At 46.7% G+C, this 18,190-nt stretch overlaps 1 protein-coding gene across 15 annotated transcripts in view; it reads right to left on the reverse strand.

Moving 5' to 3' along the window:
• Positions 1 to 1,657: 1,657 nt before the first annotated feature.
• The window catches only part of MARCHF8 (membrane associated ring-CH-type finger 8), a 137,156-nt gene continuing 120,623 nt past the window's right edge, over positions 1,658 to 18,190 (reverse strand). For 12 of the 15 annotated variants that reach the window (XM_035267608.3, XM_035267602.3, XM_078345298.1 and 9 more), the window contains 5 exons: positions 11,579 to 11,667; positions 10,490 to 11,335; positions 8,514 to 8,694; positions 6,454 to 6,601; positions 1,658 to 5,875 (listed from right to left, as the gene is read on the reverse strand). In XM_035267608.3, coding sequence (XP_035123499.1) covers positions 5,571 to 5,875; positions 6,454 to 6,601; positions 8,514 to 8,694; positions 10,490 to 11,335; positions 11,579 to 11,667 — 1,569 coding nt within the window. In that variant the 3' untranslated portion in view covers positions 1,658 to 5,570. The remainder of the gene's footprint in view (positions 5,876 to 6,453; positions 6,602 to 8,513; positions 8,695 to 10,489; positions 11,336 to 11,578; positions 11,668 to 18,190) is intronic. The other 3 variants (XM_035267610.2, XM_078345299.1, XM_035267609.3) reach the window with 1 other exon arrangement.

An 18,190-nucleotide genomic window follows, 5' to 3' on the forward strand; every position in this document is an offset into this window, starting at 1 on the left:
CTGCATGGCTGTGGCTCCAAAGCAGGACCTTGTAACAGAGCCTCTGCCCTGGACTGTTCCTGCTCTGAGGGGCTTTCCCCTGGGAAAAGAACCAGGTTTGATTTTCGATCTCTTTTGTTATCACCACGCTGACAGATTTCATTGTCATATGCCTTTCCCTCTGCTGTACTGATTTTATCTTACAGAAGTACTTCTTAATGCTTAATCAGATACTCCTTTTCAAAGCGAAGCCAGCCATATTCCCTGGTCATCTGGTTGAGCTCGAGGTGAGTCCTGGGGATTGTCTGCCTCCTACCAGCCTGATGCTCCAAGTGGTGAGGAGTGCCTCTTGGCTTTTTCAAGCAACTCAGAGATGTGCCAGGACTACAGATATTGGCTCTTCCAAGTTCCTGGAGAGTGACTCAACGCCTCTGTTATCACGACGTGTCACACAGGCTATGTACCCACAACTCTACAAGCACCCTTCACCTTGACAAAGATTTTGCAAGCTTTTTCTATAAAGGGGCACACGGCTTTGTAGATGATTCAATCTGTCCTATAATTCAACTTTGCCCTCTGTAGCAGTGAATCAGCCATAGATAATACGTAAGTGAATGCACATGGTTTCTTGCTAATAAAGTTTACTTACAAAAACAGCTGCCTTTGAGCAGTTTGCTACCCCGACACAGACTGTGGGGAGTCCCTGGTGTTGGCGAGTTGTAGGTAGCCCAGTACCCCATCAGTGTCGCTGGTGCCATCCCCTCAAGCCTGCCCACACCCAGACCCTTTCTGGTGTCCCTTCAGAAAAACTCCCAAAATTCTCAAAAAGCATAGCGGAGCCACTACCCTCACCTTCTTACAGGGGAGGGTTCTTCTTCCAGTTCCTCCCTCCTCAGCATGGAGCTCAGGGCCATCCCTGCCTCCTCTTGGCCACAAGCACAGACCTTCCTACACAGGCTCAGCAACTCTGCGGACTTGCCCCCCACCTGGAGCCACAGGCCTCCACTCCTGGGGACACAGGTATGACCATGGCTCTGCAAAGCAGCCTTGTGCTTAGCTCCCAAATCGGCCAGCAGCCCAGAGTGGAAGAATACTGTGGATCACCACCAACCCAGCAGCTCATCTGGGAAAGTCTGGCTTCCCTCCCTTCACCTGTGCAACCCGACCCTGGCCATGTATGTGGCAGAAAAGCTGCAATCTGCCCTCAGCACTCCCAGCCCTGTGGGTGGTTTGGTATCTGAGCATCGTGGCACTGCCTTCCCTCTGAGGCCTTGCCAGAGCCAGGGGATACAGCCTGGCAGAGCTGTCACTGGTCTCTCTGGTGCTTTCACAGCTGGGCTGTGGGTCAGGAGCGAGTTTCCATGGATAAGGCTGGTTCATAATCAAGTGCTCTGCAGTCATGTGGCAACACAGACTCAAGTATGCCTTCCCTCAGGGTGGTGAGCCCAGGTAGGGTCTGGGTGTTTGAAGCAAGCACACCTGTGACAAATCTCTGTTTTCACTCCCATCCCACAAACTCATCCAGACACCTCCGACCCACTGCCAATACACACGTGTCTGAGGGACGCTGAGGAAAACAGACACCTCCAGGAGCCATGTTCTTTCCTGACAACACTGCTGGAGTGCCTACCAACGTCCCAGGCCTCCCTGCAGGGAAACACTCTAGTGGTGAAACTCCTTTTTAAAGAAAGGCTTTATTGCTGCAATTAGACATCCCAGTGTATAGCACAAACCCCCCTTTACAGAGAATTATTCAAGTGGTAATACTGAGAAACAGTGAACATACACAAAAGAATACAAAACTAGACATTTAGATTACTAGAAATTTTCTAAGAAAAATTTGAAATGTGAAGTGCCTTTTAGAAACTACACCACATAAGCCAGTATAAATTTGGTTTAACGATAAATTTCCATAAACACTGTATCTAACTGTGCATTGATCAACTGCACAACTTCAACAATTACTTTCCAAGACAAAGATAAATGCTTTTAGTTCCCTATGTTTTGGTCTTTTCTTGGGCTAGAGATGTAAGCTGCATGTTTTAAGCCAGATTCAAAAGGGAAAGTACTTTAAATGTGTATTTGCCTCCAGCCATATCCACAGCCTCACGGATCTCACTGGGTTGGTCCCAGGCCTTCTGCAGCCCTATAGCCCACACCAGGGATGCAGAGGCAGCCCTGGATCGTGTAGGCATCAACTGAGGCTCCCAAACTGGCCCAGGTGCCTGAGGCGGGCATGCCTATGGCCAGGTAGGACACATGTGCAGGTTTGAAAACTAGGTCTACATGACCGAAGAGTGGACTGAAGCAAAAAGGGGAGAAACATTAGAGGCCTAGAGTAGGAAGATACCTTTTATAGGGTTTTCAGGAAATTCTTACAATAAATCTGGGCACAAAAATCAAATTGCTGAGGCCAAAAGCCTGCATATGGTACTGTGACTTATGGGGAATAGAGGCCAAATCAGAGAGGGCTGGCTGGTGATACCCCAGACCACTTGCCTCTTCCCCTTCCCTGGCCCTGAGATCTCATTCTGGGCTTCTATATGGGTCAACCAAATGCGATCCTTTCACTAAAGCTGGGTGCAAAATAGGGGGCATGAAGCGGGGGGAAGCTGGGGAACACAGAACCCAAAAGAATTGAGGGAGCAAGTTTACCCAGGTTATTGCAGCACTGGCAGAGCTGGTGGTGCCCACACCAGATGGGAGTACCACACCCCTGCCAGGCTTTGTGCTTCACTGCTAGATGCAGGGGGCTAGGAGGGTCTGATGAATCAGGAGCTGAACTAGAATCTTCAAGAAAAAAAAAGGCAAGGGGGTAGCTCTGTGTCCTGCTAGGAGGGGAAATAAGAATGCGTGCAGATTGTCCACAGTGAGGCCAGAGATGGTAAGATGGTATTAGGCAGAAAAGGGAAAGGGCTTCCCATGAGAATCTGCTTGGGCATGGGAAGGGTACAGGGCTCAGTTATAAAGGCACCTTTGCCATAGTGGGGTGCCAGCCACACTGGGTGGGCTGCCCAGGGGCTGTCCCTACCTAAGCACTCTCCTGTCTACAGGAAATCTTGGTGCTTTTCAAGTTCAGCATAAGGGGTTCCATATATGAAGCAGGGATTCACACTTAGAAAATCTAATCTGGTACTGCTGGAGGGTGGCAGGAACGAGTATACAGAATCAGGGGCCTTGCCTGAGCAGTTCCTCAGGGACACTGGCAGGGCGGACCTGGAATTCAGCTCCCCTGAGTGGACAGTCTGTGGTTACCTGGGGTCCCCAGGCTGAGAAGTGGTATGGGTAATTGCACTTTGGGGTACAGTGAACACAGGCATGGGCTGTAGGTGGCCTGGGAGATAGAGAGGGGAGGCTGACCTGTTTTCAGGAGCTGGCTTTGGCTAGACAGTGCCTGCCCAGCCAGAGGAAGGCCACAGCAGAGCCACTCCACAGACTAAGACCTGTGTTGCCAAGGAAATCAGACACCGGCTTGGAGGAGACAGGAGGGCAAAGCCTGCTGCCATTAAGCCCAAACCACAGCTCAGAGATGCTTCAGCATTCTGGCCTTCAAAACAAACTCTAGGACTTCCACTCTGAAAGGCAAATATATCATCTTGTGTTTGCTTCATCCCCTTAGTAGCAACAAAGTGCAGGGCAAATGAAGCGCCTAAGGCCCAGAGAGACTGAGGGCAGGACCCCCAGCATCTCCCGCCTCCTCCCTGCAGGCTGGGTGAGAGAGTATCCTGGAGAGAAAGCATCTGGACTACTTATATTGTATTTCAGGCCCCCCGGCAACTTTCCCAGAGGTAACTATTTGCCTGGCACTAGGAAACTGGGTTTGAAAAACAGAATTTTGGCCGGGCGCAGTGCTCACGCCTATAATTCCAGCACTTTGGGAAGCCGAGGCGGGTGTATCACGAGGTCAAGAGATCGAGACCATTCTGGTCAAAAAGATGAAACCCCGTCTCTACTAAAAATACAAAAAAATTAGCTGGGCATGGTGGTGCGCACCTGTAGTCCCAGCTACTCGGGAGGCTGAGGCAGGAGAATCGCTTGAACCCAGAAGGCGGAGGTTGTGGTGAGCCGAGATCATGCCATTACACTCCAGTCTGGGTAAGAACAGCAAAACTCCGTCTCAAAAAAAAAAACAACAAAAAACAAAAAACAAAGAAAAACAGAATTTTAAGCAGACTTTTTAGAGAGACAAGGCCATTTGATGGTAGTGATTTGGTTTTATGAAAATGGTACAGGTGGTAATAATCCCTGATGACAGAATGGACCGAAAGTGGGGCCAAGGGCCCCGAAGGATCCTGTTCAGTCTGGTTAAGGCGACAGCTGGGCGGGTGTATGGCCGGGTAGCAGTGGCACAGCAGACCCTGGCAGTGTGCTCATACCTGGCCCTCGTCCCAGAGCCAGCCTGCCTGCCTCATGGCCCTGGCAGTGACTCCACAGAACCTCCATGAGCAGAAGCCTCACAATGAGCCAGTGCCCATCTTGCGTGCAAGGGAGAACCTGCAGTGCATACAGCCCAGCCAGGGTGGCACATGGCTGCTTTTTCAATGTGAAGCCAGCACCAACTGGAGAGATTTACCATAAAGCAGTATTTTTAAAATATTCGGTTTTGTTGTAATTACTTCCTTTCCTTCCATTTAAATCTCAAAAACTCTTCTTTTTCAGTGTTGACGAAAAGAAATGTATGGGTCAGGTCTATGAAATAACACCTTGTCATAAAACAGGCTCAAAAGCATAGGAATCATGCTTTAATTGCCATTAAGAATCCATTAATTTCCATGAGATCTGTGATAAAAAAGCATCCGGCCTATTTGTCCTGTCTTAAAGTCATGAGTCTGTTTTATGAACAGAACGAATGCCATGCTTCTTAGCATATATAAGGCAAAGTGGGTTTTTGATCGGTCATGTTGTAAAGGAGATAACAAAGGTAAGGAAGGGAAGATTTGTAAGCGAGACTTTTTTTTTGAGTGTCAATCCCACTGGACACACATATTACAAAATAAAAATTCTCTTCTGTAAAGTGCTGTTTGCTCAGTGAATCATGCGCCACCACAGAGCACCACGGCCCCATCTGCTCAAGAGCACGGAGGAGGCAGCACTGGCAGAGGGCAGGCTGGAGTCTGTGTTTGGAGGCCTGTTTCAGTACCGCCTCCTGGGGCTCTCCGTGGTATGGAGGGAATCCTCTCAGCATGGCTAGACATTCCCCAAGCTCTGTTCCAGGCTGGGGACCAATGTAAGCTGGAGGCAGCTGCATATTAGGGCCTGGGTGCCCCTGCTCCTGCTATTCCATTGGAATTGGCATTTTATGCTCTCATTCTGCTCAATACCATGGGTCGGAACTCCGCTGGCCCCCCATTGTGTCATCATGGAGCCTTCCACCTTCCCTTCCCACAGAGCTGCCAGGCAGAGGCAGGACCCAGGCATGCCCGGCCCACAGGAGGGCTTTCTAGGAGGGTTTAGAAAAAAGAGAAGCCACTATAAATAGTCACCTGCCCAGTCTATGCTATTAAAGGACATAAGAAAGGTACACAAATTGGCAGTAAACAATTTCCTTCGGCTCTTCATGAATGTCCAGGAAAATGACAACCCGCACACAATCAGACATGAATGATTTCTGGTCCAGTGTCTTCAGGCTCTGTGCAACAAGAAGAGTTTGTGTCGGAATGACAGATTCCACGTCCATCTTTATTTTCAAAGTTGGGCTCTGTTAGTGCAGATTTTTCAAAAATATTCTTTTTGCTTGTTTCTGGACAGTTTTGAACATAGATCACTCTATTATAGGCCTTGAGTCTCTTCCACAATTGCACGTATACTTTACACTGAACATACATAAAAAGAAGTCCTCCAGTGAAGCCGATGGCCACAACTACCAATTTAGTCCAAAAGGGCCATTCCAGGATTCCTGGAAGGGAAAAACTCAGCCTATTAGATATTATTTAAGACCTGAATTAAAGAAAACATATGTCTGAACTTCCCATTACCAACTGATTTTTTTTTTTTTTTTTTGAAGAGATGGAGTCTTGCTACATTGCCCAGGCTAGAGTGCAGTGGCTAGACCACACATGTGATGGTGTGATCATGGCACACTACAGCCCTCAACTCCTGAGCCCCAGCAATCCTACTTGCCTCAGCCTTTTAAGTATCTGGGATTATAGGACTACGCCACTGACCAATGGATTCACAGCTCATCAAATGTGGCTTAAAGAAGAGTGGAAGACAGTGTCCAGCTACTTCCTGCTTTTCTAGAACACAGTTTATGGAAATTCTCATGCTCCAGAATATGAACTCTCTGACTGGGTTTCAACAACTACCACCACAGCAAAAGAAATGCCAAAAAGGAGGCCTGGTGCCCCTTAACTGCTGTTCCTCCTCTAGAAACCCAAACTTTTTTGGCCTGACTGGAAAATCCTCTGACCCCAGGACTCCTGTGAGCCATCCTCGCCTCGGGGGCTGAGCTTGCTTTTCAGCCTGGGAACTCACCTGTTGCCTGCCCCTGCTTGATCTCCTCGGCAGTACGGTCAATGAGCACATACAAGGACCAGACCACACATGTGATGGCGATAACGTGGAATGTCACTGAGCACATAATCTTCCTGCGCTCGCTGGCCGTCATCTGCAACTTCTCCCACTGGAAAGACAACACAGAATGTGAGGCTCAGGCTTCTGGGGAAGGGCTCTGGTCAGGTGAGAGCATTGTAGGTGGGTAAACTGGCTTTTTGCCCCACTTCTCCCTTCCCAAACTAGATGCATTTCCCCAAATACCCAAAGTTGTTCTCCTTTAACCAGGTACCAGGTGCAGCCAACTTTCTATGCAATGAAAAGAAGGCGGGAACGAGATGAAACTGAACTATCATCAAAAATCTCCTTGTCTGCTGATTCTTGCAAGCAGACATAAAATGGCCTAATAAAGAATTCTATGATTTCAGTCCTAATGAAAACATTATGTTGGCCCAGAACCCAGATGCTACGTTTTAAGTCTTCCTGTGTTGACTGGCATGGAGGAGCGGAAGAAGAGGGTTGATGATGCCACAACACACTAGCAGATGGCTCACGCTACATCACGAAGGTGAATGGCAGAAGACGCTCACTCTTTGGTCCTCGCTACTTTGGCAGCAACAGCTCGAAATCGACGCTAAGAGTTCTGAGTACAAGCAGACTCTGCCAGTCTCATCTCCTCTAGGAGCACATTAATTTACTCCAAATAGCCAGACTTTTTCATCTACTGGTTTCCGAATCAGGAGAAAACACATAAAGGTAGAGAGAAAGAACAATGTGTAAACACTCCGCACATATCCTTTGCCAATCCTAGTCACAGCCTCTTTCCAGATGGGTCTATGCAAGGTAAGTTGTAAACAGAACCTCAAGGACTTCCTATAGCGAGAGATTAGCATAGAGTAGGCACCCAATAAATTACAAGGCTTCTACTGGGGCAAAACATTTTTTTAAGCACTTTGCGCAAGGCTTCACTAACATCTGGTTGTTTTCTGCTGGAATTTTATATACTAGCAAGTTCCCTGGTCTTCCTCCCTATAACACAGAGTCAGCACCCCAGCGCCCCATGCTCCCTGCTACTTCCTATAACACATGTGGCTTGACACTCTGTTAATGCTCACTCTCACCTTTCTGAGGTATGCTTTACTCCATAGACAGCTTGACCTCTCTAAACTCCTTTCACTCTGCCTTCAAATCCTAGTGATCTTTCAAGAACCACTCTAAAACCCAAACATCCTATGAGGCTACCACGGCTGCACTTCCCCAGACCTCTAGCCCAGAATGAGCATTTCCTTTTCTGAATGACTGATAAGCCCTACCAGCACATCATTTAACATTTAATTAGCTAGTATTTGATTATGTGACTTCTCTTACAATTTATACCTAACGTTTTGAGATAGAACAGTCTTTTATTCTTCCAGACAAAACCTGCTATGCTGGGCAAGAAAGACGTATGAAACAGTCGACATTTAAACTGGAGATCAGGGCTGCAGACAAAGTTCCTCTCAGAGGGAGCAGTGACATGGGCCTCCAGACAGCTGCACGTCATGCAACATCTGTGCTTCCTTTCCTTTCCCCATCCATCTACTCACACTCTAATCCACCAAATACTTATCATGGGTTTATACAAATAAATTTACTGTGTGCTACACAGTGCTGGGTGCAGGGGAGAGATACTGATCTCCAACAGACAGTCCTAATCAAAGCAGCAGGACATCAACAGTTAGTATGTATAAAGTTAGGTGCTAAGATACGTCACAAACAGTCTGTGGTCAAAGGCCAGATGACTGACACTGACAAGCAAGCAGACTTAGTTTGAAGGGAAAAGAAGATTACGAATGGTCAGAAAGAGCTTCTTCCTGAGGGGAGGGACTTGAAAATCAGCACCAGAAACAATCTCTACAATGCAAACATAAGCACCAGCCCCAGCTTTTTAAGGTAATGAATGCAGGCAAGCTATGACCCCAGGATCTGTGACACCAGCTCTCTGAGTCACTGGTTTCAGGAAGGGTGAAGCACTTCTGGGAACATCCCTTCCTTCCACATACTTTTCTCAGCGGCTTCAGCTTGGTCTCCATGACAAACTCGTACTTGCAGAGCTCACAGCATCGCGTGTCGGAGCTCTTGATCCACTGCTGCAGGCAGGCCTGGTGCACAAAGTGGAGGCTTCCTGTGCAGCGGCAGGGGGTGATGAGGGGGCTCTCGTCGTCTCCTTCACAGTGGCATATCCTATGGTGGAAGGAAAACCCATCATTCCAAGGAGAGCTCCACAACAGGGAAGCTGATGCTTCAGTAGAAGGTCAATTCCCCCAAAGAAAACTTTCAGAAACGAACATGACAGAAGTGACTACAGGCACAAAAACATACAAACACAAATGAAAACAATCACTACAAACTAAAAATTTCTAGCTTACCGCACCAACATGGAAAGTCTGGAGGGCATTTGGCAACAAAAAGGAAAAAATGATGTAAGAAATGACAAAGTGGTCATTTTTTGGTAAGACATGAAATTCCTTGAAAGGTGAATTTAAAGCAACATGGAATCATTTTCCAGAACATAATAAATAATTAGAGGGAAAATTTCTATATAAAACAAAACCAGCATTCCAACTTTCAAAATACCAGTGACTTTAAATGATGACATCTGCTTTTTAGCTATAATCACTGACTTTACCCTCATACCCCACAACTACACATTTCTGTTATCTCTCAGGAAGTAAAGAAAGATCACAGTACCTCTCCTAGACCTAAAAAACTCACCATTACAAGATGCTACAATTTCATCTCTTTTTCTTGGGACCACTAATAGCAATAAGTGAGAATTAATTTGAAAGCACTCATTATTTCCAAGGAAGTATGCAGCAAGATATAGCTGTTGGTCTGAAGGAACATAACAGGCTTTTAAGAAACAGAGGGTTCTTTTCCAGCAGCTAGGGGCACCTGTCCTGGAAGGAGCCAGGGTCTCAGGCTATTTGTTTTAGTGGGGGGGGGGGGGGGCGGGTCTCTGATCCAATTATTAGAAATGGCAACAGCTGGCACTAGGAGTCGAGACTGGGGAAAGGTCAGGAGGAGGAAGGCACAAGAGTCACAAAAAGTGAATTCTGGAGGCCAGACAAGGATCCTGCATAAGGGAAGACAAAGGTGGGAAATGGAGTTAGGGCGGGACGTAGGTGGCTACACTCCAGTGGAAGCAGGGAGGGAAGGAGGGAGGGAGGGAGGGAGGGAGGGAAGGAAGGAAGGGAGGAAGGGAGGAAGGAAGGAAGGAAGGAAGGGAGGGGCGAGCTACTGGAGAACAGCCAGTCCCCACACACCTTTTAGGGGTTGGTGGGGAGCAAGGGTTAAAAAAAAGAGGCTGGGAGATGCAACAATGCTTAAAATCTGGACCATCAGGCTGGAAAGCTGGAGCTACTAATTTCTTTCTTCCAGTTTCTTTATGCAAAGTCTACTTATTTTTAGTTGAGAAGAGTCAGCTTGGCCTTTAATATGTGTAGCTTCTTCCTTTGTTTTTTTTGGCAAGAGAGTTTCACTCTTGTCACCCAGGCTGAAGTGCAATGGCGCAATCTTGGCTCACTACAACCTCCGCCTTCTGGGTTCAAGCAATTCTCCTGCCTCAGCCTCCTAAGTAGCAGGGACTACAGGCGCCCACCACCACGCCTGGCTAATTTTTGTATTTTTAGTAGAGACGGGGTTTCACCATGTTGGCCTGGCTGGTCTTGAACTCCTGATCTCAGGTGATTCACCCACCTCAGCCTCCCAAAGTGCTGGGATTATAGGTGTGAGCCACCACGCCCAGCCAGCTTCTTCCTCTTTTATCATTTGTGAAACTGTCTTGGGACCCATGTCATAAAAACTAAGTTTTTCAAATGATACTGATACTCCATTCTTCTGGAGAAAATGATTAACCCATAACTGGTTACAACTTCCTATTACTTCATTTTCCTGAAACTTCACATATTAAAGCAAGGTGAGTGAGGCTCCTGATGTGAGCAGAGATGGCTAGAATGGCACTTCCTGGCAAACCAACCTGCAGGCATCCCCTGATGTGGACACAGGAGATACAGGGGCTAATTTTTCAGAGAGGGGAGAAGGACAATCCAGGTCGCTGTCCTTTTCCGTGGAGCAGAGGGGAGCCCGCAGAACCCTACTCTTCAATTTTGCAGATGTGCTGTCCTCAAAGACGTCGTCATCTCCCATGTCGTCAGAGCAGAAGCCCGTGCTCCCTGCCAGCCCACTGGAAGACTTGGCAGTGTGCAGGCGAGCGGTGCAGCTCTCCAGCTCGTGGAACCTGTGCAGGCTGCTGGCGCTCGAGCCACGCGAGAGTGAGAACAGGTACCGGAGCAGTCGCCGGCTTCGGGATGCAGCCTCGCCATCTGCCTTCTCTTCCAGCAGCAGGCCAGGCCTGCCCCCCTTGCCAGCTTCCACCTCTGGGGCAGCTGAGTGACTGGCAGAAAGGCATGAAACACAAGAATGTTTGGAATTGCCAAGAGGTTTGTAGTTCAGGGTTCTTTTTTCTTTATGATGGTACTTGCTAGTTCTGAGACACAAATCTTGAGGGAATATTAATTTTCCTTCAGAACAAGTTCTTTCCACATAAGCAAAACTTTCCGAAGAATCCTGTGCCTTCTCACCCACATCACTGAGGGATCTTGAGAACTTTAGTGTTCTTCTGGCTTTGGTATTCTTAGCAGGCCTCAAGGCCTGGACCCATTCTGAACCAAAGGAATTTCTCTTTGACGCCTGTAATGTGTCCTTACAGATAACTGTCACAGTGAGCCCTTGTGTCAGAGAACTCTGGCAGTGAGGAGCTTTCAAGACAACAGCAGACTGCATGGAACTGTGGTGACAACACTCAGAAAACACTGCACTGGAACTGCATGCAGAACAGTGGGATAAAAGCACAGAAAGTAAAAACAATTTTAAAAGAGAATAGACATCATAGTGAAGAAATAAAATTTGCATGGGTAACTTGGTGCACAAACCACACATAAAACTGGGCCAACTGTTTAGACCAAAGGCAGACTGAATAAGCAAATGGAAATTCAATAACCTGCAAGCACTAATGCTTATTTCTGGTTGCACACTGATCACGGCAGCATCTGAAGCAGAGTGTTACCTGCAAATGTCCTGGCTGGAAGGCGTGATAGAAGTGCGAGAGAAGGTGGACACTGGAGCCGGAGCTGATGCTGATGTAGGACTCCCAGCCTGCAATGACAGACCTCTGGTCAGTGTTCAGGAAGAGCCAAGGGGACCATGTGCACTGTCTCCTGGACAGTGTCGGGCAAAACCCCTAGAATTATCTGCTATTTCCTGCTGTTCAACGAGTAACATGTATTAGGTCCCTCTAAGCCTAGGCAAAACAAATCAAATAGCACTATTCTATTCTTAACTGTGGATAAAAGTATAACCAAGAAATGTCTGAGGCTATAGTACACCACTACTAATCTCCTGCAGGTCCAGGGGCCATTTATTTTCTAAGCATCTAAATTGAATTCGTTCATATATAAGTGAAGAAACCAAGTACTACAAGATATCATGCAAATGTAAAAGAAATATGTGGCTCCAGGCCTGCCAGCACAGGGTTCCCCAGCACTCTCATCTAGTTCCTAAGATCACCAAGGCTGGCAGATTTAAGAGCTCTCTCTTACCTCACAACCTCATGCACAGTGCCAGATGCCCCTGTGCTCCACAAAGCCTCACTGCCCTGCCACAGCTCTTCACACAAAAGGGAGACCAGACCACCTGACCACAGGGGCTACCAGGGGCTGAGGAGGAACACAGAACGCTCCCAATAGGTCTAATCTTGGAACTGTAAACTAAGAAAAATAATCAAGAAAATTTAGATTTGAAAGAAAGTGCAGCGAGAGGTCATAGGATAGAATAGAGCCTCTAAGGTGATGAATGGTCAAACTTAGAGAAAAAAATCTAGGAAAGACAGGAAGCACCTCAGTGAGGAGAGAAATGGACAGAGAGAAATAGGGACAGTGAGTGCCGCTGAGCTGAGGATACACCACCACCACTAGAGGGCCCCAGACACCCAAGCCAGCCTCGGATTCCCCAGACTCCACAGCCCCCAGACCCACGAGTATTCATAAAAAAGCATTCTTCCCTTCTTAAGATGGTAAGCTTAAATGAGCATCTGCTCCATGCAACCCCAATAGCCCCAGGAAAACAGTCCCACATGTCTGTTATCACTGGAAAGGCCACATCACCAACCACCTTCTGCAGGCCAACCTGCATGGCCCTTGGCCCTAACTCCTTGATACAACGGAGCTCCACCCTGGCCCGCAATTCCCCGGCTGAGGCCTAGCCCCAATGTTTCTAAGTGCCATCCCCAAGGGTGCATTCTCATCCTGGAACTCCACTCATGGGACCCCTGACATTGGTCAGTCACCAGAACAGATATGGCCATTGCCCAGAAACTCCTCCTCCCCCTCCCTCTCGCAGCAAATGCAGCAGCCTGGAGAAAGCTAGGATGGCACTCGAATTAAGGTGCCCATCGCACGGTTGCTCCCACTTCCAGCACAGAGATTAAACACCACTTTAATCCAAGTCCATCTAAAGAAACAAGATCCACGAAGCTCCTCGTCAGCATGCTGCAAGTGTATGCTGAGATCATGCCGCACCACTCCATGAGCATATCTTCAAATTCACCAAAGAATCTACATTTATTTTCTAACTGAATGTGCATATGGGCATGGGGGATATGGTCTTTAAAAGCATTCGAAGTCAAAGTTCTTAAGAATCTAAAGTTTACTTGGAGACATGAAAATAGTATCCTTGAAATAACCCTCCCATCACCACCTTTGTCAATATTCTTCCTAAAACAATGCGGGAAACATCTTAGGATGCCTGTGGACACTATGCTGTGACATCCCTTGCATCCTCTAGGTCTGACTGCATGAGCCATTGTCCTCTTTCTCCAACTGTATTAGATACTGTCTTCTTTTTCCAGCATCGTCCTCTCAGGGCACCCATCACTGGCTCCACCTGCCCCAGAGACGAGCACTCAAGGCCTTTGGTATCATGGCCTTTACTGTTTATACCACAGGGGAGCAGGTTGAGGGGGCACCCATGCTAAGGTCCCCAAACTCCTACAATCCCCCTGTTCTCTGACATTTAGTCCTTACACTATTCTAGGACTGAAAGCCTTCCTGAACTTATTGCTGTCTTCTGTTACTTCTGAGGATGACCAGCTCTGTTCAACATACAAACGCAAGGCTGAATTGTGTCATGAAGACCACAGCCTGATCATGGTGTACGGCAGAGAAGTGAGCATCTTCATCACCAGTTCCCAGGTAGACTCTGAGGAACGAATATCCAGCAATATTCACATGCTTGCCCCTCATTGCTATTAGGTCACCTCTTTTTCCTCTGTGTTGCTGGGTCAATCTTACTCCCTGGAACTGAAGTATGGAAGGAAGCCCCCACCCTCCAAGTGATGGCAGCAGAAGAAAGTACCTAGTCACCATCCTCCCTTTTAGCTTAGTAAGAGCATGGTCCTCCTGGAACCTTGTGTATGTTCCTGTATTGTGAAGGGAAGGCAAACCCTGTGGGAGGAGGTGGCGTCTTATCTGGAAAATGGTGCCCAATCAGGGTCAGTGTCCTGGGGGGAGGTAGGCTCCTGATGGGAAACTAAATTTCTGAATTCCAGTACTGAACTACAAGTAATTCATGTCAAAAAGGTACTCTGGGACAGGCACGGTGGCTCAAGCCTGTAATCCCAGCACTTCTGCAAGGCTGAGGCAGGTGGATCATGAGGTCAGGAGATTGAGACCATCCTGGTTAACATGGTGAAACCCCGTCTCTACTAAAAATATATATTTTTAAGATTAGCCGGGCATGGCGGCATGCACCTATAGTCCCAGTTACTCGGGAGGCTGAGGCAGGAGAATTGCTTGAACCTGTGAAGTGGAGGTTGCAGTGAGCTGAGATCATGCCACTGCACTCCAGCCTGGGTGAGAATGAAACTCCATCTCAAAAATAAAGGGTACTCTAAGGTAATGATTCCAACTTTGCCTGCCCATGATGAGGAGGAGCAAGGCCTGAAGGAAGGAGGGTACAGCCTTGTAACAGAACAGAGCCTGGACTGAGGAAGCAGCCATACCAGGTGCACACGCGCCAGGACATGTGTTCACTTCCCTGTGTGGTTTCCTGTGTGTGTGCACTTGTAGCTGACGTCAAGGCCAGCATGACAGTGACAGTGGACCCAAGGAGGAAGGGAGTTCTTGCAGGGCTGAGGAGATTCTGCCCTGCTCAATTTTACTTAGGAAACAGGAAACAGCCTTGGCATCCTCTTGTCTATATTCCTGCTCTCATTTCACATTTCACTCTTTCCAATCTTATGAAAACACTACAGGATATTCTCAGCAGGTATGTCTAATCCTCATCAAGCCTCTTAATGACAGAGAAAGGGTCTCCCTTCTGATTAGATCACAAAACTTCAAGAAAAATTTTAAAATCTACTTATTGTTTTACATAAATATAAACTTCAACATATGCCAAATCCTCCAATAAATCAAGAAAACCAGAGAGATTTGTGGGGTCATCACAGCTCCTAGAAGAGTCTCCTTCTGTCACTAAAGAACAGCAAACATTTCAAAGGTTAGGACAAATCTATAGGCAGAATGGGCACCAAAAACAATTTTAAAGAGGTTTATTTGTTGCTGGTATAGATAGAGCTGAGAGAAATCCATCAACCAACAAAGATCTAAAAGACTGGCCTGATCAACAACAAAATAAAGCTGATAGTTTCAAACATGGTTCCATGGTCAGATTCTGGAAGCCAGTGTAGTCAAAGGCCAGCAATCCCCTCTTAGGAGCTCTGCAGGATGGGACCTCAACTAGATGGGACAGGACTAGCCATCCTGCTCTTTCTGAAAGCAGCAGACAGTGTGGCACGCGGGAGCTGGGGCAGTAGTAGCCTCAGTGATCCGTAACACACAAAATCCAGAGAACACCTACACCCTACTGTCCATAGGATCAGACCACACACGACTCAACAGTTACTAATAAAAGTACAAATGTTCATCATGCAAAAATCCAAATGTGTCAAGAAAACTCAGGCCCTCTGTTCCTGAAGTTTTTTGTGCACTGTCAACTGACAGACTTTCCAGTCATGAAAAGGAATATAAAGCAATCTCACTACAATAAAATTCCTGTAAAAATCCGCTCTTCTTAAGAAGTTGTAATTAATTATGCCAAAACAAACCTCTGGATTTCTATCCAAGTGTAAATACCAGTTTATTTCTTAGAAATGACAAATACTTGGCTGGGCGCAGTGGCTCAAGCCTGTAATCCCAGCACTTTGGGAGGCTGAGGCAGGTGGATCACGAGGTCAAGAGATCGAGATCATCCTGGTCAACATGGTGAAACCCCATCTCTACTAAAAATACAAAAAAATTAGCTGGGCATGGTGCCTGTAATCCCAGCTACTCAGGAGGCTGAAGCAGGAGAACTGCCTGAATCTAGGAGGCGGAGGTTGCAGTGAGCTGAGATCGCGCCATCGCACTCCAGCCTGGGTAACAAGAGCGAAACTCTGTCTCAAAAAAAAAGAAATGACAAATACTTATTGGCAAATTTGTTTTGCTACATTCAAGTCTCTCAGTGGCTGGCTTTCTTATCAAATTCACTGTTTTAAATGATTTTAACAAGACTTCCAAAGAACATATGGGGAAAGAAACCTTTCTATACATCCTTGGCAGAAACTAGCATTCCCCTTCTCTCAGTGCCCTCTTAGAGTGCCTGCTATCACTGGAGCAGCTATGGCAGTGTGCTTACCCAGCTGACGTTGCACACCTCCTTCTCACTGCAGGGCACCAGCATGCCTTCCTTGGCCTCTGGTACCTTCTACCAGGTTACTACCCAGCCTCCTCTATTACCCATGCTCCCCCTTTTCTGTGCAACCCACTGACAGGGCCTTCTTTTCACTTACCAGCAAAGTTAATTTTAAACATTTAGGTCTCAAGCCCCTAACAAAAGCAAACTTGCCCATCTGATTTATCTTCAAAGGGAGAGGATCATAGGAATGGTCTGTTTGGGTGAGCTTGTTTTTAGGCAAAAAGGAACGTGAAGAGAGGTTGGATAAAGATGGTTAAGAGGCGATCAGAGCTCATTTTTACAACTGACCTCAAATTACAGTACAGTCAATCAATGACTTGATAGAAACAATAGGAAAAGATGAACAGACAGCTGTCAAAACATGAAGATACTTCACTTCTCTCACAATGAGAAATGCGAATTAAAACTAAAATGAGATACCCTCATCAGCCAAGAAAATTAATCAAGTAATATGTGTTGGCAGAAGCGTGGAGAAGCAGATATGCTTATACATTGCTGGTGGGAGCAAACGGTGAATTTCCCTAAGATGACAAAAGGCACATATACGCTGTCTTGGCAATTCTTTTAGGAATTCATCCCCACACACCTGCGGGAAGAGGTTTGTACACTGCAGTGTTTGTGACAGTAAAGGGCTGGAATCATCCTAACTGCCCATCGGCTCAGAGTTGACTGAGGCAACACAGTTCCATCTATAGAAAGAAGTATCAGCAGTCATTAAAAAGATGGGGAAAGCTCTCATTATGTCCAGTAATGAACACGCAAAGTTAAAAAAGTGGATAGAGGCCCACTGCCATTTGTGCTGGTGCTACACAAACTACCCAGGAGGAAGACTAGGAAACCTCGATGGAGGGACCAGGACTTGTCACAGAGACCCGCAAAACCATAATGCCACTTTGCACTGAGTACCATTTCCCAAACAGAAATTCAGTTTTAAAATAATATGTGACTGATGATTTTAAAAAGTAAAAAACTGCAGAAATATAACCAACTGCAATGACTTTCCAACTCTGGAATGACAGGTAATGAAATCAATGTAGTGGGTGATAACCTATGATTTTAAAAATGAAATAAAAGAGAATATGTCAATGTGCATTTGACATAAAAAGGAAAAAGTCTTTTGGGGTAATTTTGTCTCTCAGATGTGTATTTAAGTGAACTGGGTTTCAATATAAAAGCTTCTTACTATGGATCATGGTCAAAGTCATTTAAAGTCACTGCCTGACTGTATTTCTACAAAAATACAAAATAGCAAAAAAAAAAAAAAAAGGGGCCGGCCATGGTGGCACACGCCTATAATCCCAATACTTTGGGAGACTAAGGTGGGCTGATCACGAGTTCAGGAGTTCGAGACCAGTCTGGCCAACATAGTGAAACCCCATCTCTACTAAAAATTCAAAAACTTAGCTGGGTGTGGTGGTGTGAGCCTATGATCCCAACTACTCGGGAGGCTGAAGGCAGGAAAATCGTGCGAACCCAGGAGGTGGAGGTTGCAGTGAGCCAAGATCATGCCATTGCACTCCAGCCCAGATGACAATGTGAGACTCAGTCTCAAAAAACAAAAACAAAAGAAATAAAAGAAGAAGGTTGCTAAAATAAGAGATCATGTTGGCTGTTGGCCCAGAGGCTCTGAAAGTGAATGGCTCTGACAGCTCACTCCAAAGAAGGTGTTCCTCTACATGGAAAGCATCTGCCACCCATGAGATGTCTGTTGCTATGTAAATAAATCACCGGAAACTCAGTGGCTTAAAACTACTCAAATATAATCACTTCACAGTTCCCATGGAATAGGAGTCTATGTGCGCATGCTGGGATTCTCTGCTCTGGTCGGTCTCCCTCCTTCCTGGAGGCCCTGGGAGGAATGCGTTTACACACGTTCTCTCAGGTTGTT

The sequence above is a fragment of the Callithrix jacchus genome, chromosome 12 (assembly GCF_049354715.1).
Source record: "Callithrix jacchus isolate 240 chromosome 12, calJac240_pri, whole genome shotgun sequence".
NCBI classification, from domain to species: domain Eukaryota; kingdom Metazoa; phylum Chordata; class Mammalia; order Primates; family Cebidae; genus Callithrix; species Callithrix jacchus.